The 26,292-nt window shown below is 40.3% G+C and overlaps 1 protein-coding gene across 7 annotated transcripts in view; it reads left to right on the top strand.

The window, feature by feature from the left end:
- MARCHF1 (membrane associated ring-CH-type finger 1) overlaps nt 1-26,292 on the top strand; it is a 113,619-nt gene that overhangs the window by 5,026 nt on the left and 82,301 nt on the right. The window contains exon 2 of one of the 7 annotated variants that reach the window (XM_081926082.1): nt 17,676-17,949. The exons of 2 other annotated variants lie outside the window; for them this stretch is intronic. Coding sequence is in view for 2 of the 5 variants with exons in the window: in XM_081926080.1 (XP_081782206.1) it covers nt 18,773-18,797 (25 nt within the window). In the remaining 3 variants the exon portion in view is untranslated. 4 more of the 7 variants (XM_081926083.1, XM_081926080.1, XM_081926086.1 and 1 more) reach the window with 4 other exon arrangements.

The following is a 26,292-nucleotide window of genomic DNA, read 5'->3' as shown; positions in this document are numbered from 1 at the left end:
TTAAGCTGAGAACTAAAATGTAAAGCTCTGAACATCTTCCAGTGCAAATCTTAAATTACTTAGGCCAAAACAAGTGCCTTGTATTCACTTCATTGCTGCCTACAATCCCTGTAAAATATTGAACATTTTTTTTATGGAGATAAGGCAAAAGAAAATATTAATTGCTATTCTTCAGTTTAGTGCTTGGCTGCAGCAGTTTCTTACTAGATGCTTTATTTAATAAGTTGACTATGTAACTGGAATTGGTTACAGATTGAACACATTCAGGTTTCTTGTTAAGAACAACTGCTAGAAATGCAATTCACTAATCTCAGAAGCAGCACAGTTTACTAATCCAAATAGTGTATTGATGATGAGTTGAATAAAAGTAATCATTTAAAATCTGTTGCTCTAACTTAGTCTAAAGCATTATGTAACCATTCTTCTTCAATTGAATTGAGGGTTTTCGGAGGCAAGTACTTTGCAGCCTTCAGAAATGTGCTACAAAACCTTGTTTCAGACCTACTTTTCAGAAAGTAGAGTTCACCAACTTTCTTCTAGTTCTGTAGTTGAAAACTAGAACTTTAGTTTCACTTTAATATTAGCATTGTACTTCATATGCAGGGATGTGTTTGGCCTCTGGCTTCCCCAGCACTGCACTAAATTAAGTTGCTTTGGGTTGCCCTGGACAAGATAAAGTGACTAACAAATTTAAAACATAAAAAATGATAATATATGATTAGTACCTTGGTAAATTCCTCTAAGACTACAGTCCTTTGCATATGGCCTAGGGATATGCCTCATTTAACTTAGTGGGACTGGTTCCAGTGAATTCTTCTTTAAAAAAGAACAACTTAAATCCAACAAAAAAAAGCTATGTGCAACTTAAATATTGCTAAGCTAATCACCTAACGAGCATGTGGGAGTAGGAAAAGTTCCATTTAATACTGTAAAGCATTGTAGTCATTAATGAAGTGCAGTAGATGGCCTTGGGCAAGTCTCTTCGCCTAACTTTACTCAGAGTTGTTGGCAGGGTAAAGTGAGAAGGGCAGAGGAATAGAAACATAGGAATCAGAGCATTCATCAATCTAGCTCAGTTCTGCCAAATTGACTGGCAGTGGGTCTCCAGGGTTTTGGACAAGTCGTCCCTCCCAGCCCCACCTGGAGATGCTGGGGATTTACTCTGGGACCTACCACTGAGCTAGCCTCTCCCCTCCCTATACCACCACGAGCTTCTTGGAGGAAGAGTGATATTAAAATGCATTATTAAAATTCTGTTTTTCTAGTAAAGTAACTAGAAATGTCTGTCTAGTCCACAAATATATATAGCAAAATGTTTATTTATTGAAAACCTTGGATTTTCAAATGAAATATATTAAAACCCTTCAACCCCCCACCAACAAATTGTTTGAGATTACATTAATTTTGAAGCTTCTAGATTGAGGTACAGAAACATTAGCTGCAAAATGAATAATTTCAGCACATTGGACAGTTATCAAGGTTTGTAGTGATATTGTATTGATGCACTTTTATATACATTCTTTATGTTATAAATAATATAAGTCAAAACTAATATATTTAGCCATAAAGTCACTTGGAGCTGGTTACAAAATTAGTTTTTTGCACTTAATATTTCAAGCTTCTAAAAGCTGAATCGTTGTGTATTTTTTCTAAAGTACAAAATTAACAGGAGAGTATTTGCCTCTTAGAAATGGTAATTAGAATAAATTGCATAGAATGAGTCATGAAAATGGCCTCATCACATGGTACAATTGGGGTTTGATTTTTACAACAGGAAATTGGTGGAAGGCTGAACCAATGATCAGTTGAGTACCATGTTTCTCCATTCCATGTGTTAGGATACTTGATGTCATTTCATAATTTTGTAGAGCGTAAAGGGTTCCTTGTAGATCTCCACTCAGCTGCTCAACAATATCCGAAACCCTTGACAAAAGAGTTGGTGTTCTTCATGCCTCTCTAAGGAAGCTGGAAAGGCTTTAAAGGGGTATTTGTGGTTGTGCTCTTCCACTGATCTGCACATTAAATGTCCTTCACTTCAGGCTTTAATGTTCTTCCTTTCAGTATTTCATTTCTTCTGCCTATAACATTCTATAACATGCCTAAACTTACATTTGTACTCAAACTTTCAATGCTGTAATCTGTTTTCTGCAGAAGATCATAAGAATGTGAGAGGTAACAACATATTCTATTAACTAGCTGTTATTCAATTAGCCAGTTGTTTTGAGGTGTTGCAATAATTTGATCTTAGACATAGTAATGGCAAATCTATAGTTTGTAGCTGTTGCCCATTCTGTGGTGTATTGATGCATATACTAATCTGTTGACTTCTTTGTAAAGACGTCTGTGATCCTTTACAGTATCTAATATTATTAAGAACTGAAAAGGGACTTTCCATGAACCCTTTTCCGTATGAATGCAGCTAAATATTTACTGACATGTTGCAAATTAAAACTTGAAGCTCTCTCACTGTATCCCACACACTGTGAAGAAGAATCTCTGAATTAATAATGCGGGTGGTGCTGTGGGTAAACCACAGAGCCTAGGACTTGCTGATCAGAATGTCAGCGGTTCGAATCCCCATGATGGGGTGAGCTCCCATTGCTCAGTCCCAGCTCCTGTCAACCTAGCAATTCGAAAGCATGTCAAAGTGCAAATAGATAAATAGGTACCCCTCTGGTGGGAAGGTAAACGGCATTTCTGTGTGCTGCTCTGGTTTGCCAGAAGCGGCTTAGTGATGCTGGCCACATGACCCGGAAGCTGTATGCCGGCTCCCTCGGCCAATAAAGCGAGATGAGCACCGCAACCCCAGAGTCGTCCGTGACTGGACCTAACGGTCAGGGGTCCCTTTACCTAATTCATATTAATTTAGAACTGGGTGGGCAGACTATCTTGCTCTCTCAGTACATTGTAAACAAAGTGTTCAAGTTGAGTGCAGCATAAAAAATAATTTCTCAGGAAAAAGAAAACCGAAAGAGTTTCTTTTCAACAACAGAACTGTGTTAACCAAGTTGTGGCAACCTACAAAAATTGTAACCAGTGGGCTAGCTACAGCAGGTATTTATTGCTATTCAGTAAAACATGTACAAACCCTGTGTTGATGCACTGGAAGAGGGAGTAGGGCACTGTGATTTTCTAATTGTTCTGCAGCACCACAGACCAGTTTGCAAGAATGTTACTGGGGCAGGTTGTAATAAGACCATGATGTTAGGTAGGGTATAGGGAAAACAGAACCTATGATATTTACACTGCATCTTTTTTAGACCTAAACACTTAGAAGTAAGTTTTGCTGGATGTTTGAATGATGTGATCCGACTTTGTGTGAAGAGCCAGGCCACCAGTCCTAGTGAGGCTGGTCTGTGCACATAAAACCTGGAAGCTGTTTGTTTTTCACTTTGCATGTAGGTTTTTGTATGCATAGGGCACATTTAGCCAGGCCAGCTCTGTGCTTGCTCTACGTGTAGCAGACGAGACATTTAAACTGGCCTACCGGGAGTAGTCTTGTGTAGATAACTGAAGTTTTATACAGTCTGGTCGATATAAAAGATGCAGAATTCTGTGAAGTGTTTTCACTGTGACACTGGATGTTGATGATAATTTAGACCCTTATGCTGGACTTCAGAAATCACTTGTGTTGAAGTTGCTTTGTGTTGATCCAGAGAGGAAAACGTCTGTTGTTATACTGCAGCTACAGAAACATAATACTGATAAAATTAACTTGAGGGGAAAACAGAATGTATGTGTTTATACATGAATAATACTCAATCAACAATATTTTATAATTTCCCCTTGCCCTGCAATCCTTCCATTTTGCAAGTTGCATTCAGTTAGATTAATTATATGTTGCCAGAGTTTCCCTGTTGCAGACTTCAGAAGTACACAGTGCTTGTATTATAAATGTTTTTTCTGTGTACTCATACAAGATGGCTCAACTTTAAGTTCTGTTATTATTTCAGTGAGTTCTAAACAGTAGGCAGAAAATGCATTTTTCCCTAAGCTGGCTAGGGAAACCATAGTGGAAGAGTGGGAAATTGCATTGTTAGATATAAGTTATAGCTTGAACTCATAGTTCATTGGCAGCCTTGTACCCTTGTACCCAGCCTTGCTTAGGAATTCTAAGAAACCAAAAAATCTGCACTTTGAAAAATTCTTTCCACCATCTTGATTAAGTGTGTCCAATTGTATCCAAATATAGACAAAAATCTGTTACGTTATATCAGGAACCATCACCCAAAATTTGGTTACAACGTCTTAGGATGTATCTAAATGCACAGAGAACAACTTTCCAAAATGTTTATTATGCTAGCTGAAGGTACCCAGTCATGCCCAGGAATTCTAGGTAAAAATAATTTTTTAAAATTATATTTATAAATGAATACCGTATTTTACTTTAGGGCTGTGCATAAAGGGCCCTGACCTAACTGAGATCTAGCCCCAAATAAATTTGAGAGTAATGTAATATTCAGGTGGAGGCAGGTGAAGGAGACACTGCAGCTGCAACAGGCTGGCTCAATTGTGCAGAGTGATGCTTTGCCAGTCTGTTCCCTGCAGGAAACATGCTTGTAAAGCACACCCTACAGCAATAATGGTAGTTCATTCTTGCAGTGCTACTGCATGTATTTGGCTGCTTGGCTTCCCCATTCTGCAGCCCTCTCAGCACATCATTGCCCTTAGTGGGTCTTGGTTCAGTGTGGTTCAGGTCCCAGCTGTTCCCAATAATGCCATTAGCTAGCTGCTGCTGTGTGGGGCTGTTTGAAAGCCTTCTTGCAAACTGGCCTTGGGTTGCCCTTTGCAGAGGCTGTGGAAATTACCTTCTTCCCACATTTGTGGTGAATTGGGCAATGTTAAGTTCAGAGGTGTACAATTCAGTGCAGTTTGGAATAGTTCAGTCTTTCATCTTGATGCAAAATGGTATCTGATGGTGACTAAACGTAAACCAAAACCCACTCACTGATCTTGGGAGCCATCACGTTAGATTGGGTGATGATATCTCCAGAGATGCCAAAATTGGTAGAGTTTGAAACTGTAATGCCAAATTGGGCAGTGCCGCATCAAATTATCATAGAAATCATAGATTGGACTTTTTGGTCCACCATCTCAGATTCAAAGTGACTTGCAATGGTGTTCAAACTGGCTCCTCAACCTCAGGAACTGTTGCCACATTGGGTGATGATGTCTTAAGAGTTGTCCAAATGCATAAAAGCAAGGAGACAGACTGATGAACCACTAGTCTCTTGTTCCCTTTTTTCCACTTGCACATGGGATGGGTGAATAAAAATAGTTCTGTGTATATTTTTCTAATAGATGGGAAACAGTGAATTGAAAATAGATACAACAAAAGGTGCAGTTGAGGAGGCAGCATTGCTATATTTGACTTCTAGTTATCAAGTGAGGAAAAATATTTCACCTTAGTTTTAGTAAAAAAAAAAAATGGTACTAATATGCTGCACAACACACCCCAATACCTTGTATGGCAAGTGCATGGCTGGGTGTTTCTTTGAAGTTAGGGGAATTGTATTTTCCTTGTCAGATGGGAAAAAGCCCAATGAATAAAGGAGAGGAAATACTATGAGGAGTGATACTACAAGAATACACCTGGCAGAAGCTTGATGTATAAATTTTCTGACAGAGATGCAATGATAAATAGCATCACAATGGATGTTTTTTCTCTCCCTGATGTGAAAGTAGAAGCAAGTTATCATAGCTTCGCATCTTGGTAGTTAAATTGGGGGTGGGGATGATAGTGACTTGAATGTAATAGTGATTTTCAATTGGGAATAAGAGCATGTGTGTGTGGTTAAATTCAAGCCGGTGACTGAAAGAACATCTGACTATAGCATTAGCAGGGTATATTTGGGCTCTTCTAACTGGAACATGGGATCTAAAGCATAAGGGCTTGCAAGGAGAAACAAGAGAGCTAGAAACAGCTGCAGCTGACTTAACAATTGTATCATGTGACACTCTGGCATCATGTGATGTGGTGTCTTGCAGGCATTGTCCTAAAGCCTTTCCAAGCTGTTATGTGATGCACGTTAGGCATATAATAATGGCCTTGCCTGCAGAATGTAAGAAGAGCTATGCCTGTATCATCTAGTCCAGTACTTTATTTCCAGGAGTGGCTAGGCAGATGCTTCCCTTTCAGTGTAAAGCAAGTGTAAAAATGACACCTGCTCATGCAAAAAATAATAGTAATATCATTTTCACATGCCCTCTCAGGAGGTGTGAGCTGGCAGTGGCTGACCAGGAATTAGACCTTATGGTTGTAGTGGATAGTGCATGACAGCTGTGAAAAAGGCAGATTCCGTGTTATGGATCATTAGGAAAAGAGCTGAAATAAAACTGCCAGCATATAATTCTGTGGTGCAACCGCATGTGGAATATTGTGTACAGTTCTGGTTGTAGAGTTGGAAAAGGTTCAGAAAAGGACAACCAAAAATGATCAGGGGGCTAGAGTATCTCCTCTATTAGGAAAGGCATTTTTTTTCTTGTGGTTCAGAGAAAAAGGCAAGTACCCAGTGACATAGAAAATGGCAGGAAAAGAATGGACTTAGTGATTTCAGCTTGACTTCTAAAGTTTCATGCAGGTAAGACTAGAGCACATTTCTTTAACACTAGGTTATCTGAACTTTCTGAACTCAGTGGGGATTGCAAATCTCTCTCTCCCCAGGACCCATTTAAAGAAAAAGTCACAGGTATTTGTAAAGCACTTTGGAGTTCTCAAGTGCAAAGTGTTGTTAAAAGGTGACATATCTTTGTTAGTTTAAGGTGAGAATGATTCTGCACAGAAGCAGGATGCTTATAAAAGGAAGAAGCCTACCCCTTCCTTCTTTCTTTTTTAAAAAGGAAGGAAATGTTTTATAATAGACAGATATGAAGATAACTCAGTTGCTGTTTGAATATACATTTTGTCTCTGATAAGAAAAGTAAGCAATTTCATACATGTCTCTCCTTAGATCTTGAGGATGGTTACCAAAGGTCTGAATCAGAACTTAATAGCATATAAAGCAAAATAAGGACTAATTCCAACCAGATTAATGCCACCTTTCCATTAAATTAATGTCTCCATCACACATTCTCCATTGTGGAAATGGAGCATGCTTATTAGGAAGGCCTTCCTGGTTTCCATGTGAAGTTGCCTTTTCTGGTTCTGATACTGAATCAATCATAGCACCAGTCTATCTAGCATAGAACTCTGTTCTCCCACTGGCAGCAGCATCCAAGAACTTCAGTGCTTAGGACATCATTTTTTCAGAAGAGTATCAGATGTGAGATGTAGCTGCTGCCTGATTCAGCTCTCACCTGGTGCAGAGGAGATTTGAGTGGCTTGACTGCAGAGTGCATTGCCTGGAAGTGATGTCACTGGGGATTGCTGGTGTACTGCATCTGAGGCTGGAATCAGAAGTGGCCAAAAGACTGGCACTGTGTGAAAGGGTGAGGCAATGCAAAGAGATGCATAAAAGCAGTGAGACAGGTCAGGCTTCAGAGCAGAATTGAGGCAAAAATGAAGGCACACACTGGCAACTCCATGGGCTACATTCTCTTGTAATGCTAATTTGTAGTTTGTGTGCTCCAGTTGTGGCTTCTTTGCACATCCAAACCCACCCTGGACAACCAGCCACAATTTGGAAACACAGCTTATGAATCTTGTCTTATTTTCACTTTGGTTTGTTGTTCTATCCAGACCTAGGATCTTCACTTAACCTTGGTTTGTTTTGGTGCCATGCCCCAGCTGCTCTCCAAGCTACAGAGGCAAGAGTAGCTAGAAAATGAAACCAGTCCTTAGACTAAGTGACTGTTGGTTCCACTTTGCCAGAAAGAATTCTCTTGCGCTCTCTCTTTCTCATCATTTTAACTGGCAACAGGCTCCTTTTCCTGCACAACACTACCATGGTAATCACCCCCCCCCTTAAGCCAGTTCACCTTGCATTCCAGCTGCTTTATAAAGGGAGGAAAAGCTAGACAGACCAATCTACTACTTTTCTAACATCTATGCAAGACTGCATATTGAAGGCACAACTTAACTTTTAGGTAGTTTCCCTTATTGTTACATCTACTTAAGATGGTACAGGAAGCTCTTAGAAGGAAGGAAAATCCAATACTGACTATTTCCACTTCACCCTTCAGGGTTGGCTTGTTTGTTGGCTTGGCTAGCTGTTGCCTAGAAATTCTAGTTCATGGCTGCAAGGTTCTTGGGTGAAACAACTGCAGTTTCTTTGCTTGCCTGAGGGACGTATTGTGACTTGCTCAACAAACCATGGCTGATTCATGGAAGCTGCTATTCAGAAGCACATTTTGTTCTTTTCTATGTTCTTCCTGCCTTGTCTTCCTTTCCTTTCTCCTGTATTTGGTTTGGCTTTTTTCATTTCAATATAGTTTTTGTTATTATAGTCATAAATCTGTATTTCTGTACTGTCTCCTGCACGTGATCCAGACGTAGATGCTTTGCATAATAATTGGTCCCCATTATCTTCCTATGTCTGGGGATGTTTGTAATTTTTGCCTGTTCTCTGGAGTCTCTTTTAGCCTACATCTATAGAGATTTCTGTACCTTTCTATTGCAGGGAGTGCTATAGATCTGTTTTGAGCTGTCTGGAAAATTATTTCATTTGTCATCATATTGGTTTATAAGAATATCTTGGATAGTACATCCACAATTTAGGTATGCACTCACAAAACTTCCATTTTGTGCTTTCTTTGACTTAAAGTTAAAAACAAGACAGATGATTACACTAAAAATGTTAATTAGCTACAGCAGTATGAAATTATGCACCGCATACAAGCTGAAAGCTTCCAAATTATAGCTTCCTCATAAAGTGTAAGAGCCACACTGTGTATTTATAAATTAAGAATTCCATAACTGTTGTACAAGTTGCCATTAAGCATTTTTAAAATGTCATGAGTTGTAATGCTTTAGATTTTAAGTTACTATTTTGGGTTTAAGTGCATCAGTATTGCCTTCTGTAATGCTCTAAACAGCTCCTTCCTAGTGCCTTCTAGATTATATAGTCTATCCCTATCCCCAGCAAAAATACTAAAATGGCTTGGCTCTATGATGAGTTCCAATGATGTAACATAATGTGCACATGTATGTTTTTCCTGCTAGGACAAATGGTAACTGTGGGGATAACGGGAAGCAATTGAGAAAGGGGCAAAGGACAGCATTATGCCAAGTTCCTAGCTTCTCTTGTCCGTCTGTAAAATGGGGGGAACCACAACCCTACATCAAAGAGGTGTTCAATAATATAAGAATAATGTAAATTATTCCATACATCAAAGGTGCCATAAATATTTATTTATTTAACAAAATCTTGATTGCAAAATGAACCCGTAATGGTTTACAAAAAAGGGGGGTGGGGGCATATCATGAACTTGTCCTCCAACTCTGGCCATGCTTGCTAAGGCTGATGGGAGTTGTAGTTCAGCAACATCTGGTAGGCCAAAGATTCCCCACATCTGCTATAAAGACTCTATGGTCTGTATGTTTGGTTCTGAGGCTGTCTGTTTTTCAAGTGATCCTGCTGTCACTTCCTTTTCCTCCTGGAGTTCAAAACATATGCTTTGCTTTGTAGGGTGGCCAGATTCAAATGTTTCCATAGGGGATTGAAATTCCCATTCTCTCTCCCAAATCTCATCCTTTGCCCTTTTCCTCTGAACAACAGTGCTGCATGCTCTATTTATGCAGGCCTCTTAACCTGCTGTGATATCATAGAGCAGGTAAGCCACAGCTGTGCTTTTCGTGCATGGCTATTGTGGGGGCATTGATGCTCCCCAGAATTGTGAGTAGATAGTGCTGAGGTTTCATGGGATGCTCTGGGCGTCTCTATCACTGTTTCTATATTTTCATTTTTATTGTTATGCTGTTGACGCTGCTGGTTGTTAAACATGGCTGTGTTGTAGCAGTGGTAACTGGTGGTGTAGCTGTACAAACAGAACAGGGTCATAGGGTTTTCAAGCGGTCATTTAATATACCCCCATATTAAATATGTGTGCCATAGGTATTGAGAAAACATTCCCCCCCCCCCCAGCTTAGATTTTCATAGGAAGCCCAAAAACTTGTGTAAAACTAGTGTGGCCTTAGTTTCAGTGAGCATAGCTGCATTTGCCATTGATTCCTAGGGATCTATATTCTCTGTGGCCCATTTAAAAGTGAAATGCTTTCAAGCAGCAAAACTTGAATCATGAATCTAGTTATACTGACATCTTAAAAGGCATATAAAGATGTAGTCTCCCTGATAGTGGAAACCAACACGGACTGACTGGGTTGAGAACTGAATGCTATCAAGTTCAAACAGTGCCTTCTTAAAATAAAATAAAAAATGAGGCGTCTTGTGTGTTTTGCCCAGTAACTGCCAATGCTGGATCAAAGTGGCTTAGAAACATGACAAGGCTTAAAAAGGAGTTTCCATTTTAATGGTGGGAACTACTGCATTGAATTTCAGAATGTTGTGTGCATGCTGTTGACTTCTAGGGATCACAGTCTTAACTTCTTGAGGAGTTGAACCCCATTTCAGTTTCAGAACTCACAGTTAAAATGTAAATTGAAGGAACTGCTATGCATATTAACTAACCAACTTTAATTTGAGTTATTCACACAGAGTAATGAATACCTTGTCCTTAATTTGTACCTTTAATAAATTTGTGAAATATAATCTCTTGCTTTTATTAGTTTCTGTTTATTGGTTTGGGTCTTCATTTAATTATCCAACTTATCTAAGAAGATCGCTACTTCACCAGCTTTCAACATTGATGCTGCAAGTTTTGTTTGAAGAAACAACAAAGGAACAACAAACTGAATGAATACCAAAGTACATAATGGAGAAATGACAGAATACTAAAGCACAAGAGATCAAACAAATGAGCATTCAAGCACCCATACTGCAATCTTTGAAAGTATTTTTTTACTTAATCCAAACAGTTTCAAAGATTGTGTGATTCACTGAATTTAAAATTCACTTTGAATGTTTTGGCCTTAGAGGATAGAAAAGAGTGAATGAGCAAGCTGATATATGGAATATCTAAAAAAGAACTCATTGCTCTTGCAGAAAACAGAAAAGGCGTGCTTAGCTTTGCAGCCTAGATTTGCACACATTTGAATAAAGAAACTTCTAATGTAACAGCTCTACTAAGCAGTAGTTTTCCTACGTTGCTGTCTTTTGTGTAAGAAGCAAGAAGTACGGCTTCACTGTTGCGGGTGAAATCCAGTGTTGTCATCCTGCTTGTAGGTTTTGATCAACAGCTTTTGATCCAGTGGAGTTATCTGCTAATAGAAGAGGAGGGGAGGCAATTTTCTGCCATTCCCCTTTATCCCTCCACCACCTTGCACATTGTTTCAAAGGGTTTCCCATCCCCCTAGACACAGAGTTTGGACCATGGAGCTGGAGTACAAAGTGGAATTGGACAAAACCATTTCCCTTTTACCTATATTTGTCGATGCTTACACTGGGAACAAAAGCTATTATCTGAAGTGCTGCTAGAGCATGAATTTTCGTTGAATAGGAGAGGGAGTTGAATTGCTTCTTTATACCAAATTACAATTTAATCTGTCCTGCTTATAGGATTTCACCCGCAATGGTGAAGCCATACTTCTTGCTTCTTACACAAAAGAGTTCCTATCTGAGCATGTTGGTCATATCCCTTAAACATCAGGCCCGTTAGATTCATGATAATTTATTTAATAGGACCTTGCCAGTTTTTATGTCCTGAAGTCCCTGCTACTCATAACTTAGATAAGATTGCTCAACTTTTTTTCTGGTAGGACTCTTGACAAGTACATAGTCTTAACAAGTACGTATATGTTAAATCCAGTAGATAAAGCATCTATCATCATTGCATCACCATGTTAGGAAACAAATGACACCTGTTGAGTTATAGCTTGTTGCATAGTTTTTAAAGGCGCATACATTTGTCAGAAGAAGTGTTCGTATGTCTGATCTCTCATCCTTCTTAACTAATAGAGAATAGACAGGACTGGCAAATGTAGGATCTTTCAGAAGCATGTTCCTTAATGAAATTAGCCCTAAAACTGGAATACAATTACAGTGTAATGTTTGGGGAAGAGTAAGAGCAGAATCTTTAGCAATAAATAATTGAAAGCAAAGGCCACAAACTAATTAGCTCATTACAATGTAAGAAAGAATTATGCATCTTTCTGGATCTCCTACTGCTCACATATGTTGCTTTGGTAACAGCAAGTTAATAAGAGGAGCTCTCATTTTCTGCTTATTAGATCAGTTCTAAAATAACGTAATCATTGCAACGGCACTCTCATGATCCAGGCAAGTATAAGACTGTATTGCTTATTATTATTATTGTTATTATTTATTAGCTTAAAAGCTACAGTCCTATTTCACTTCGCTGGAAGTAAATCCCATTGAACTCAATGTAATTTAGTTCTGATTAGATATGAATAGGATTGTGCTGCGTTGCCCACCTTCCTGGCATGGTACATACAGAGGTCCACAAACTTACATGGGGATTACATTTCAGGGATTGCGCCTAAAGCCAAAACCACATGTCAAAACACATTGGGTTCAATGGTGGGTGGGATTGCCAATATCATTTCCCCTCCAAACCCCACCCCTTTCCATCCCCTTTTTATTTATTGCCACATGCGTAAAGCTGAATGCGCACAAGCTAAATGTGTGTAAGTAACAGACTTATTGTACTTCACTGCAGCTTATTAATCATGGATATATTCCCCTGCTCTAAAAAATGCTCCAAATAAAGCATAAATTAAGATGTGTGTGTGTGTGTGTGTGTGTGTGTGTGAAATTTCCTCTGATAATTTTTCTGGATTATATGCTTTGCATGTCTGATATTCCAAAACAAGTGCTGCCAGACATAGCAGAAGCTAGACCTGTCACCTGCATCTTTCTAAGACCCATCAGGAGAGTGACATAGTGCAGATTGTGTAGGCTGATGCTGAACCCCATCTGCTATGCACGTGGTATTTCATATCAACAGTACTGGCCTTACCTCAGATCAGATCCCTCCCATGGTGGCAGCCCAGAATCAGAGAAACAATAAAAGTTCTTACCAAGCAATTTATTCAGTAATTCACAGAGAACTACAAAGGAATGCAGCCTTCCCTAATAATGGCATTGCTCCAACCCCTCTACGTCTCCCCTATTTGACGTCACTCCTGCGTAGGTTAATCTGAGCTTTCTGCCTCTCAGCTCTCTATTCTAATACCCTCAATGCCTGCCTGGTCATGGGAGGGTGGGCGGTCAGGAATGTTTTTCCAGGACACTGAGTCTGCCAGCTGTCGCTTCCCTGGTGCAGTGGCAGAGGAAGCCTCTCTAGCACCCGGTGCAGGGCGAACTGCCCGGCTGCACACACGAACAGTGAGTGCTGCCCGCCATTTTGTCACCCCCCTCAGGGTGACACCCGGATCGGACTGCACCCCCCCACACCTTCCTACGCCCCTGCCCTGCTTCTTCTTCTTCCTGCTGCTCCTCTTCCAATATTTCCCAGCTTCTGTTCTCTGCAGCCTCTGAACTATGCCCTTCTTCAAACCACTGTTCTAAATCTATACTGCCCTCCTGTCCTCGGGAAGGTTCAGGAGAAGAGAGGAGGTCCCCACATCCCCCCCTAAGTCCAGCCCCTGACATTACCAAAGCTAAAACACCACAATGGACAAATTTTTGATGTGTGCCTTCAATATACCTTTGCAGAAATATATGGTGAGTCTCCTCCCACAAAGGAGTGGTGCAGATAGGCAGGGCTTATGCTGTCCTTAGGCCGATTGGACAGCCACCAAGGACTCAGACCTCACAGGGGTGCAGTACTGACCTTTGAGGGGCACAGTTTTTTTGCAGATTATTTTTTGTTATATGTTACACTTTTCTGATAAGTACTTTTTTCGCTCTGCCTGAATCTTCCAACATTCAGCTTGATTAAGTCCATGAGTTCTATTGTGTTGTGAGAGAGAAGGAAACAGCTTTTTTCTATTCACTTTCTCCCATGCCATACATAATTTTATAAACTCAGCACTTCTTACCTTTTGTAAACTAAAAAAAAAAGTCACAAATTCTGTTTATATATGGACTGGGTGTATGATAAAATACAAATTTGATAGGTGAAGGGGGTAATTAAGCCTGATAGGTAGTTAGAATGTCCATACAGAACCACAGATGGTCCACTGAAAGAAGGCTTACTAGATGAGGGTCCAAACAGGGGTAAGAACATGATTGGTCAGAGTTTCTAGATGGGGGAGAGAAAAGCTCTGTTAGCTGTAGATCAGTTGTTGGTTGGGGAAGCATAGAGAAAAGAATAAGCCTGGTTATCTGAGAGAAAGCTGCTGGAAGAAAACCTGGAGCTGGTAGCAAAGCAGAGCAGCAACACATGCAGCATCCATTAGGCAACAGAGCCCAGTGCAAGAGGGCTTCAAGTAGCAGGGTGACCAGAGAGTGAATTCAAGGCAGTAGTCCTTGAAATATCTGAAGTTAAAACAGCAGGAGGAGCTGGAAGCAGAGGAAAACTGCTGTACAGCATCTGTTTCTGGTTGTGAGTGAGTGGTGGGGGGTGAATGAAGGGCAGGGAAATTAGCTGGAAGGAAAAGCTATTGAGAGCTTATTTGGCTAGGGAAGACTCTTAAAAATTACTAACAGTAATTGAGCACATTAGCTCTGGTTAGTTTAGAACCGTAAACTTTACCACTTGGTTTTGTAATGCGAATAGTTTCCTAAATAAACATACCAGTTTTCACGTTTCTGGAATGACAAAGTAAATTGCAACATTTTCCCTTTCCTTTTAATTTTTTCATAGTATTATATAGTATTTGTTATGCTGTCTCTCTCCCCTCTTCATATGTCATTTCCTTGTCTTTCCTTTCCTTTCCCCCTCTTTTGTAGTTCACTTCTTTCTTTCTTTTTCATGAGAACCAAGAATGTTTGATGTATAATGTAGCTTTTGCTACATATTGTCAAAGCATAATATTAATTAAAATAATAATAATAATAAAGGAACACAGGTGGGATTAACTGTATTGTAACATCACAAAGCCTCACTGAACTCAAATCACTTTACTGCTAAATAGATGTCTACTTCTAAATAGGCATCAATTGATGTATTTTTTGTAAAAACAACACATTTCCAGTATAAATCATGAAATTTAAAAGTTGGAAAGTTTGGGCTTTATAGTAATGTTTTCATAAATTGATGGTGGTGTTCCACTTGCAGTCTGTTTTTATCCTTTTATGAACAACCCAAGTCAGTAGTGTAGCACTTGCTAATATAACAATAGTTTCCAAGATAAAATGCTGATTAGATTCAGTTCTGCTTTGATTATGAGAAAACAAAATTTTGAAATGAAGAACAGTTCTGTGGAATTAATTAGAAATGGAGAACAGTATAACACATAAATCTGGTGCTAATTTCAGGAGGTTATTTTTAATACTGGCGTGCTCATCACTACCAGCAGCATGTGGGGGAGGGACATTGCTCCTCTTCTCCCCCTCAGCAAGCAAACTAATGTATAAATGTATTTTGCAGGGAACAAGTTATTCTTTAAAAGGAGATGCTATTATAATTGGTTTGTGCAGTAACCTGTTTCCAGGAAATTAGATTACACATAATTATCCCGGGAGGTGAAGCAACTCTTTATCCCCATTAGTATACTAATATAATACGCATTCTAATATCATCTCACAGTAGGGCTAATTTTGTTCCCTTTGAGACATAGAGAAACCTGGTATTGCTTTTGCCTGCTGAAATGCCCCGAGGAGATGCTGCTTACTTTGGTGACAGGAGCGGAATTCATGTCACTTTCTCTCTGCTGTTGTTACGAGCAATTATAATTACCTATTGGTTTATGCTGCTGTTGTGCATTTTGGGAAATAGCGTATTATGATTTTCTTAAGTGTTTTATGAGATTAGCAAAATGAGTAGTGAAACTTGAACTTCTGTTATGTTCTTTAAACTGGAAGTGGGGTTGTTTTCTAGACTCAGGTGAAGTAATGGGCCGTGCTTCAGTGTCACAAACCTGATCACCTGACCACCTCTTTTACATGATACTGCAAATTCTGATTAAAATATTTCTCTGGAATTGCCTGCAGCAACCAGATCTAAACATTCCAAAGCATTATGAGGATAAAACCACTTGCATCCGCTGAGACCTTCACTTCACTGTTATAACAGATGAATCTAGAGAGGTGTCCCGAGCACTCTTTAGTCCTGTTATTTTGGATGAGTTTCTCCCAGGTTTTCTTGCCTGGCTGCTTCTTCCTTGCTATGTCATTTCATTGAAGTCTGAACCAACAAGAGGAGAAAATGAGATAGAAAAACTGGGAAGAGTGTTTTGCTGGGTGGGATCAGCAGCTGGCAAGGCTTTAAAAAAAACGTAAAGAAAAGAAAGCAGGACTTGTCTTGCAGTATAAAGGTAAAGGTAAAGGGACCCTTGACCTCTAGGTCCAGTCACTGACGACTCTGGGGTTGCGGCGCTCATCTCGCTTTACTGGCCGAGGGAGCTGGCGTACAGCTTCCGGGTCATGTGGCCAGCATGACTAAGCCGCTTCTGGCGAACCAGAGCAGCGCACGGAAACGCTGTTTACCTTCCCTCTACAGCGGTACCTATTCATCTACTTGCACTGTGTGCTTTCGAACTGCTAGGTTGGCAGGAGCAGGGACCTTCTGATTGGTAAGCCCTAGGCTCTGTGGTTTAACCCACAGCGTCACCCGCGTCCTGTCTTGCAATATAGTGAACCACTGAACCAGCCCTCCCGCACTGAATAAATCTCTTTCTGTCCCAAAGCCATGAAAGACCCTCCACCAGCCCACCTCTAATTTTAGCACACACTCTATATCTTGAAATTTCATCACAGTTGATTGATAAACAACTGATATAAATCTTTTTACTAAAAAGGGTCACATTGGTCTCTCCCCTGTTATATAATTCATTAGATCAACTCAGATGAATGTTGCTTGAAGAATTAAAGACTTCTAACAAAATGTAAAGTTGTGTTTGTGTGATTCAGATTAAATCACTTCAAAGGAGACAGTGCCACAGTGGGACAAGATTAAACTGCTTACATTAATACATTTTGGAACAGTCTTCTGAAATCTCTGCACTACAGTTACAGAATAAAAGACTGTTTTACATATATAGTGATAAGGACCAGCTGCTTTATAAAGGTTTTTTTCATCTTCTACATTGCTTGAAGAGCAAAAAGAAATACATTTCAGAGAGCATGTTATTTGCATAAGCATAAAATCAGTAACTAATAGTGTCTTTGTAGCATATACTACTGAGTTCAAGCAATCTCTGGTTCTATCAAATTTAAATTTAGATTTATAGATACTGTAATATAAAGATACATAAACTAATGGCTGAAATATCAGAATGCTATAATTAAAATTGGCTAAATATTAAAAACTTCTGCTTCTTTATGACAATAGTCATGCCCATTTTTGTATACCTATGTTTCTTTATTCCTGTTTTTTTAAAAAATATTCCTGTTTGTTGTTTTGTTTTTGCTTACCAAGCTTTCTGTTGTCTCCTGTTTTAGTTTATGTGTAGACCTCTTCCTGCCTGGGCTTAATTTTGGCCCTGTAGACTGCCTTTGTCCACAAGACTTAAAAATATGTTCATGTATACTAAGCTAATCATGCCCACCCTGGCTCCACCCTCTCTGCTGCCACTTACACACTGGAATTTTTCCTATCTCTCCTCTTTCCTGCAGCTCCTGCAAAATCTGCTCCAGAGGGTTGGAGGACATATTGACAGCTCACAGGGCTAGGAAGGAGATGTCCTGTTGTGCAAGTGGAACTGGATGCATGCAGCATTGGATACAACCCAATTAAATACAGTTAATAACACGATTAAAAGTAACAGGAACAGCATCAACAGAAACCACAATGACAGGAAAATAATTAAAATAAGCCAAATGCCTGGCAAAATAGGGAAAAGTGCCAGCTGGAATTTCACAACCGTGGCCGTACATAACAGTTAAACGGGTTTCTGAATACAAAGAAAGACATAATACATGGATATATTCATTGGAGAGAAGATGGTCCTTCAAATAATCTAGTCCTTATCTTTTCACTATAACACATTACCCCTCCTTTCCTGATTAGTGAAAGATTAAGGGAATTTTGGAAAAGAGTTTTATGCTTTTGGAGGGTTTGAAATATTGTGACAAATATATACACAGTCACACATGTGCTTATGTGTTCATTATAATATTAACTCCCCAGTCTACAATCATGTTTTTCCCAGGGTGGCTTACAAATATCAATAAAATGCAATCCAGAAAAAATGCAACATTAAAATTGCATACTAACTTTTTATTGAAAAAAGTAGCATAACACCATTCTGGAGGGAGTACAACTATTAAAAGGCCTAGAAGGTTTTCCATCTGTTTAATGGAGTTACACATGCCCCGACCACACACAGTGCTTTATTTATGAATGTAAGTAGTTACATTCTTACATATGAATATACATTCATTCATACATACATATGAAGATGCACCTGCAAGAGTCGTTTCTGCTAGCTTTCTTACTTTTAAGTAGAGAATACAGTTTGCATAAATGCTCTTTTTAAAAGGTCAAAATGTGTGCAAATACATAAATTATGTTTTCCTACTAACCCACATGTTTGGGATAATGTAATTTCTTATGTGCTTAAGTGCAAAACCAGATGACACTGTGAGTCATCTGTGATTAGTGCTACAAGAGTGCTTGTTTGGAAATAGGGTTGGCTTTTGTTCCAAGGAGGAAATGGCAGAAGAATAGTTATCGCCTTGGTAGATTTATTTATGCTCTGTTCTCTCAATTCATGTTGTTGTATCTCATGACTCAAGGTAGGTAACATAAATAAACACAGATACAATATATATTATCTTTTAGTTTTATAATGACACCTACTGAGTTGTAATATTTTTCTTCCTTTTATAAATGTAGATATTGCTCTTAAATAATATAAAGTTCTAAACTGTTCTGCTGAATAAATCCTATCCTGAGTTTCAGGTAGGGGTTTTCTGCCCAAGAGTCAATCAATCATGGGTGATAACCAGTGTTTGCTTTGCGTAGACTCATTGAAATCAGTGGACAGGTTCAGTACATATATATCAGATATCACCCAGTGAATCTTGAATCTTAAACAGAGCATTATCAGAAGGAAGAAGAGGGTATATCCTTTTCCTGCTTAAACTCAGATCATTCTTTCTAAACTCTGTTAAAGCACTTTATTCTTAAAGAAGATGTGGGTGATTTGGGGATAATTTGTAGGATATGATTGAAATGGTGATCGCCACAGCATTTTATAAAACTTTTTTCTAAAGTCATCAGCTATATTCTCCTAGGTGTGAAACCTAAATAGCTTTGACATACATGCCTTTTAAATTCCTTGGGCAGCATATTTTATCACTGAGTGAGTGAATGCTGAGGCTCAGTAAGATAGAATTTCCTAATTAGGCAGGATATGATATTTGAGCAATATGAGATCATTTTTTAATGTCTTCCAGGTTTTCAGGTTTTTAGAAATTATCACTTGCGTGCCAAGGCCCCGTGACCCACAGTTCCCTAGTAATTAATGAACACACAGACACAAGTATTTAGGTGTGTGTGATCAAATAAGCCACAACTTTATTGGTTACAGATGTGAGTGGTTTGGCTTAGGCATTAGGTGAAGCCAAACTATATTTTGACTCCTGCCCATCTGCAGAGAGTCCACCTAAGGGTAAACCACCAATAGGAGGAGCCTTATGACTTACATCAAATAGGGACATCCCAAGGGGTCTCCATTGCTGTTGTGCCATGGCCCTAGCCCATGTCCAGGCATCGGACAGGATCTACATGCCCAGATCTCTTTAACAGGATGAGGACGGGCAGGTGGAGGCTACAAACTTGCCTCCATCCAAACAAAGGTTTACCCAATTCCTAACCTCTCAAAGTTCTGGCAATTGCTACAAGGTTGGCGAATACCAAATGGCTGGTGCCAATTTGCCAAGTGGAAAAATTCCTACCTGGCCCCAACAATATGGTGGCCGACATTTGTCCATAGCATGGTCGTGTCATAGCAAAGCATAAAAAGAGGGTGGGTGGGTTGGGAGATCCAGTTAAAGGGTAAGAGTGGAGAGACCTCATATCTTCGCTGTGGTTAAATTTATCACGGCCACACCCTTTGATGACACGGATTGGCCAGCAGGGCCACACAGGATGTGGACCCGCCCAGCGCCAGTGACATGGCCGGGGTCAGCACAAGAGGGGCATGAACTCCCCGCCCCTATGTCGGATCACTGCAAGGACCTGGATGCCTGACCGCAACACCACCCGTAGCGAAAGGTGAGCGCTTAGATACAGAAACCCTAGTGTCATCTGTTCTATGTAAAATTGCACAAATAAGACCATACTAATTTAAACAGAAAAGCAGGCTTCATTATAGCTCAGGTAGTGTCAAAATAAGATTGTTATTTGCTTAAATAACAATTGCATATAGCTAAGGCAGGACTAAGAACTGCAGCAGGCTTCCTAACTAATTATGGCTTATGGTTGATTGAAGAGTGCAACCAACATGTCCACACTAATCAATTTTCAACTTGCACCATTTAAATCTGAAAATGTGCCAAATTTTCTCAGTGTCCAAGCTGCATCTGTTGAAAACAGGCCATTTTCAGTACCTGCTTAGATTTTCAGTACCTTCAATTAGACAAGGCACCTCTTCTGCATTGTGTCAATTCAGGATGCAAGGTTTTGTTTTTGTTTTTTGTTTTCTTCTAAAATATGGAGGAGCATTCAGTGTAACATCCCTCTCCAACTTACGTTTTGAAATGGTATAGACTAGAGACAGGTTTGGTTCCTTATCTTCTATTTGTGAGAAGTTACACAAGGGAAAAATTAGCAAGATGGATTTGGTAAAGGTAAAGGGACCCCTGACCATTAGGTCCAGTCGTGACCAACTCTTGGCTTGCGGCGCTCATCTCGCTTTATTGGCCGAGGGAGCCGGCATACAGCTTCCAGGTCATGTGGCCAGCATGACTAAGCTACTTCTGGCGAACCAGAGCAGCACACGGAAACGCCATTTACCTTCCTGCCGGAGCAGTGCCTATTTATCTACTTGCACTTTGACGTGCTTTTGAACTACTAGGTTGACAGGAGCAGGGACCGAGCAACGGCAGCTCACCCCGTCGCGGGGATTCGAACCGCCGACCTTCTGATCAGCAAGTCCTAGGTTCTGTGGTTTAACCCGCGTCCCTATGGATATGATAGCAGGTTATAAATTATACATGGTGTAGAGCAGTCTTCACCTTGTGCCTTGCAGATGTTTCTCCAGATGTTTTGAATTACAACTCTGCTGCCTGAAGCTGATGAGAGTTCAAGTCCCAAACATCTGGAAACCAAAACACCCCTTTCACATGCCCTTGTGAAAAGGGTTGCCAGATCTAAAAGACCCACCTTTGTATGCATGGCAGGTATAATTTCCAGGTAAAGGAAGTGATTTCCTGGAACAGCTAGAAGGCTTTCATTGCAAGAGCAAATAAACAAGGGTGGTTTGCACATTACACTAAACCATTGTTAACATTAACCATAGTTAAAGCTGAGGCACTTAGAAGATGATAACTTAAACCTTTGTTTCTAACACCACAAAATAATTAAAAGCACCAATGAGAGCAGCCAAGTCTTGAAAACAGCTTTAATTTTTTGTTGCTCTTCACTTGTGGCTCTGTAGCTTTTGGGTGGTGACAGCTCCCTTAACCATAGTTAAGAAGGAGGTCCAGGTTCAACATGAAGCTCTGGTAAACATTAACTAAAGTTTATAAAAACAACTACACACCTTGGTTAACAAGCATTCTTTAACCATAGTTAATAAATCATAGTTAAGCTGCTGGGTTCACAAATATTGCTAAACTATGGTTTTGCTTTTTGTGCAAACCACATCACTATTTTCTCCCATTCCCCACATAAGGGGACAATACAGTGGTACTTCTGGTTATGAACTTAATTCATTCCAGAAGTCCATTCTTAACCTTAAACCGTTCTTAACCGTACCACTTTAGCTAATGGAGCCTTGTGCTGCCACCGCACGATTTCTGTTCTCATCCTGAGGTAAAGTTCTTAACCAGAGGTACTACTTCCGGGTTAGCAAAGTCTGTAACCCAAGGTGTTTGTAACCCGAGGTGTCTGTAACCTGAGGTACCACTGTACCCCCCCAAACATGCAGAATGTTAAAGTCTTCTATCATCACCTGTTGAACAAATTTCACATCTGTCCTTTAGATAAAATTGCTATTAGCTGCTCTTTCCAGATTGCTTAAGGTGCTGCCACCCAGTACTGTTTCAGCAGCCCTGTCTTAAAGGATATTATTTAATCTGAGCCATGTGCACAATTGTCTGCATATATACTCAGAAGTAACTTACCTTTTTGACCTTGGAACAATAAGTAAGGCATCCAAATATCTGTTGTAACATTAGCTGCAGAACTAAATAAATTATGTACTCAGGAAAGCTTTAGGATAGTTAATCTTGCATGAAAGGTTCTATATCCTGATTCTAATCTTTGGGCTTTCCCCCCTTCTTGTGCTAATAAAATGTCTAGATGGTCTAGTTCTGCAACAAAAAGGTTAAGGATAAATATGAGTTTTCACAAAAAAATAAACCGGGTATTAATTACATTTTTATCCTTTGTCTTTATCCTCAAGGCAGCATACCTTGTTACCCTGTTAACAGATCTGCTTGTGTGCCAGTTCACAATCACAACTGGGATATGGAGGTCTGACAGGGATTGGCTGTTTTAAGATAATCATTCTGCCTGTCAAAGAAGTGGTCCTGAAGGGACGGCTGACCTCAAACATGGGCCTTCTGTATCTTGTATTCCCTTGAGTTCCTTTAAGCCCTCCTTGTTAAAAATAAAAAGAGGGTAAAACAACAACAACAACATCCCTCTTGGGAGATGCCAGCTAGTACCTCTTGAAAAAGAATGCCTTACTAATCTGAAATAGAAATGTAATAAACCTGCTCAAGAATCAGGGGTATAGGAACCAATGAGATCTAATCAAAGCATTGCAGGAGTTGGAGTGTATGAAAAAGAGCAGTGTGAAGCAGTCTTCTGGCGGGGTTTCAAAAAGCTGAACAAATTGGGGGTACAAATTATTTCAGTCCATGTTTAGAATTCTCAAGGGAAGCATAATAATAATAATAATAATGATGATAATAATAAGAAGAAGAAGAAGAAGAAGATTATTTGTTTTAATCAAATCAGGATAAATTTTCTGGAAGGAATCCATCTACTCACAAGGGATGGTTAATGGCTGGATTTAAGGTATCCTATGAGTTATATGTAGCACTGGACTCTGAGGATTTAATTAGGCAAATTCAATCAATTCCTGTTGTGTCTGGTCACCTACTGCTGTCAGCAACGGCTTCACCATGTTGGGGAGGCTTGCTGTTTGTTTACCACATTAGTACTCTCCTTTCTTCCAGCATAGCCAAAATGCACACACCATCTTGGGGCATGTGCAGAATTCCTGTAGAAGTGAGCTTATTGGTACCGCTCTCCCTTTGTTTTCAGGAGATGCACTCTGGTGAGAAATAAAGTTAGACTAATGTTACTCAGCTTTGTGGCTGAGTGGGGATTTGAACTCAAGTCTTTCCAGTCTAGATCAGGTTATTTCAATATGCAACCTGCTGGCAGCAGTGTGCCCACCAGTACCTCCTATGGCACTGATCAGGAGTGTACCAAAGGGTGGGCCAAAGCCCAGGGGTGTGTGTGTGTAAAAATAATGTCTCCTCACTGTGGCTTAGAGTAGCTAGGAGTCTGCCTGCCTGTCTGCACACTCCACTAGCTCCTCTTCCACTGCTCTGGATGGCTTCACAAAGTTCTTGTCAAAGGCCAGGAGTCATCTTCACCTGCTGAACAGCAGCCTGAAGGAGAAGAAGGCAGAATGACTCCACCTGCAGCTGATCAACCTTCACAGAGGAGAAGGCACTGATGAGAACCAGCTGGCTCTGGTCTTATTAAACAGAGCTCTCAGCAGCAGTCAGATGCTGGTAACAGCACCTGCAGTTCTTGCCCCTGCCTTGCTGTTTCTTGCTGGGTCCTTCACTCTGGCCTGGACCCTTGGCTCTGTGGCTATCTGGATTCCCTGATGTCTGGACTAGACCCTTGACTCTGCAATCATTTGGATTTCCTGACCTCTGGACTGTTGGACTTCATATGTGAATTCTGCTCTCAGGCAAGTGTTCCTCAGAGACTTGTAGTCCCTGATTGCTCAGCAATGGGACTTGGATGGGGCTACAACAGTCCAAGTTTGTCAACAGCTACTTTGGGTTTCAAACCATAGGTTCAGTCTTTTTGGAGCCCTTCAATTTCTCTTTAGTCTCTCCTTTGGTTGTGGATCAGAGACTTCAGACTCGTACTCTAGTCCCAAAGCAGTCTCTGTAGCTGCAGACAGGACTTTAAGACACAACTCTAGGAACACATCTACTTTCTGAGTGGCGGACAGAGAATTCTCTCATTATTTTTCCTCTTGCTGCCCCTGGACCAATCCCCTTCATCCCCTGCCCCATATTACAAATCAAAGTCCTGCCACAAGTCTTTGTCTGGGGACACCTTCTTAAAGATCAGCTGACCCAGTCCACCCAAACTGGTGGCCAGGAATTCCTCTCTCTGCTTACTCCCAGTGTCTCTCAAACACTTCATGGCCCCAAGGAAAGGCAGGCAACCGTTTCAGTAACTTGCCCCCAAACTCAGAGTGGGGAGGTGTTGAGAGGCACTTCTCCCCATGACAGGAGCATTCAAATCAATTAGAGTAGTTGTTTGGGATGGCTGCCTATTTTGAAGATAGTATTATTCCTTCTGTATATATATATATATTAACCTTCTCTGTGTTCTCTGTGTTCTCAGCAAGAAAGATTAAGAGTTGAAAAGTGAGGAAAATATCCTAGCCAGCAGTTTGTCTTTCAGTGACATTGGCTAATGTTTCACATTTGACTGAGGAACCCAGGTAGTTAATTCATACAAGAAAGGATACTTGATAATCAGCTCATAGGATGAATATGGGTGTGTGTGAAGTATTCTTCAGGTCATGAGAGTAGTACAGAATATTGGTCACCTGGGATTAGTCTTTCTCCTAAGTCAGGTGCTTGCAATTCAAGGACTCTTCTTATAAACATATGCAAATTGCTTTATGATAGAAATTGTGTGTCAAAATGTTTCTCGTTAAGTAGAGGGCCAACAATCAGTAAGCAGCATAAAACACTTCAAATCCTGGTTTAAATATTTAAACACTTGTTTTGCAGATAAGCAATGTATTCTGTACAGTTTGTCTCGCACAATGATGTATTCTAGATTCAACTAAAAGTATTGGGACTGGACTCTGTCACTATCAAAAAATAAGGATGTTTTATTTGCGTTGTACCAGTTTATACTTTGACCTTAGCTAAATTAATTATGGACCTCATATCTAGATGGTGAAGTAAGGCCGCTTGGAATTCCCCAACTGAAGTTGCAGGGACTTGCTTATGAAAAACTTCCCTTGAGGATCAGGCTAAGAGTTGGAGCCACCACAAGAAGCCCCAATAGTGCAACCATTGTTTTCCCCATCTCCTTCCCCAAAACATGCTTTGTACTTCCCCAAATTGGCTGGGGTGGGTGCAGGAGATAGCCCTCAGAACAGTGCATGGGGAAGGAGAGAGAAGATTGTTCTGTCTGACAGGCAGAAATGCTCGCACTGATGGAACTGATCATAATAACACAACGTTTAATTCCTCCCACATTGTTTCATGTACCTGTTAGCTGAAGTCTTAGGACTTTTCCTATAATATGCAGAATCATGTGTGATGGAGAACTTGGTGGACTGTGGGATTATGAGACACTTCTCTGGGTCAAAGGCCGATAATTGAGAGTATGAAGCCATTTCCGCATTTGTAAGTTTTCCCCCCAAAATTTTTTTTGGGGGGGGGCAGAATCTGAACTTTCTACTTAATCCTCTCAGCTGTCATCCCACCTACACAATCAGTGTTGCCATAATCATAGCTCTATTTGAGTGTTCTTAATCACACATGATTGACAACATGTGAGGGAGGGGTGAATCTGCAGTCCTGCATCCCTGGCTCCATACGCTTTTGGTGAAAATCTGAAGGAGGAAAGCCAGGAAGGCATGTAGACCCTTACTGCAACCTCCAAGTGTGGGTGGCAGGGGGCAGGGCTGCTGGGGATGGGAGAGTGGAGCTGGAAGCTGTGGCCCTGCCCTCTCCTTCATGTGATACTGATGTTGGATGTGTATTCAGAAGTTCCTATTGAAAAGGCCTTTTCTGTGATTTTGCTCTGACTGTGGCAATACTCTCCCCAGGGTGGCTC

This window comes from Podarcis melisellensis (genome assembly GCF_964234715.1).
Source record: "Podarcis melisellensis genome assembly, chromosome: 9".
NCBI classification, from domain to species: Eukaryota; Metazoa; Chordata; class Lepidosauria; order Squamata; family Lacertidae; genus Podarcis; species Podarcis melisellensis.
This window is presented reverse-complemented; position numbering and strand designations above follow the sequence as displayed.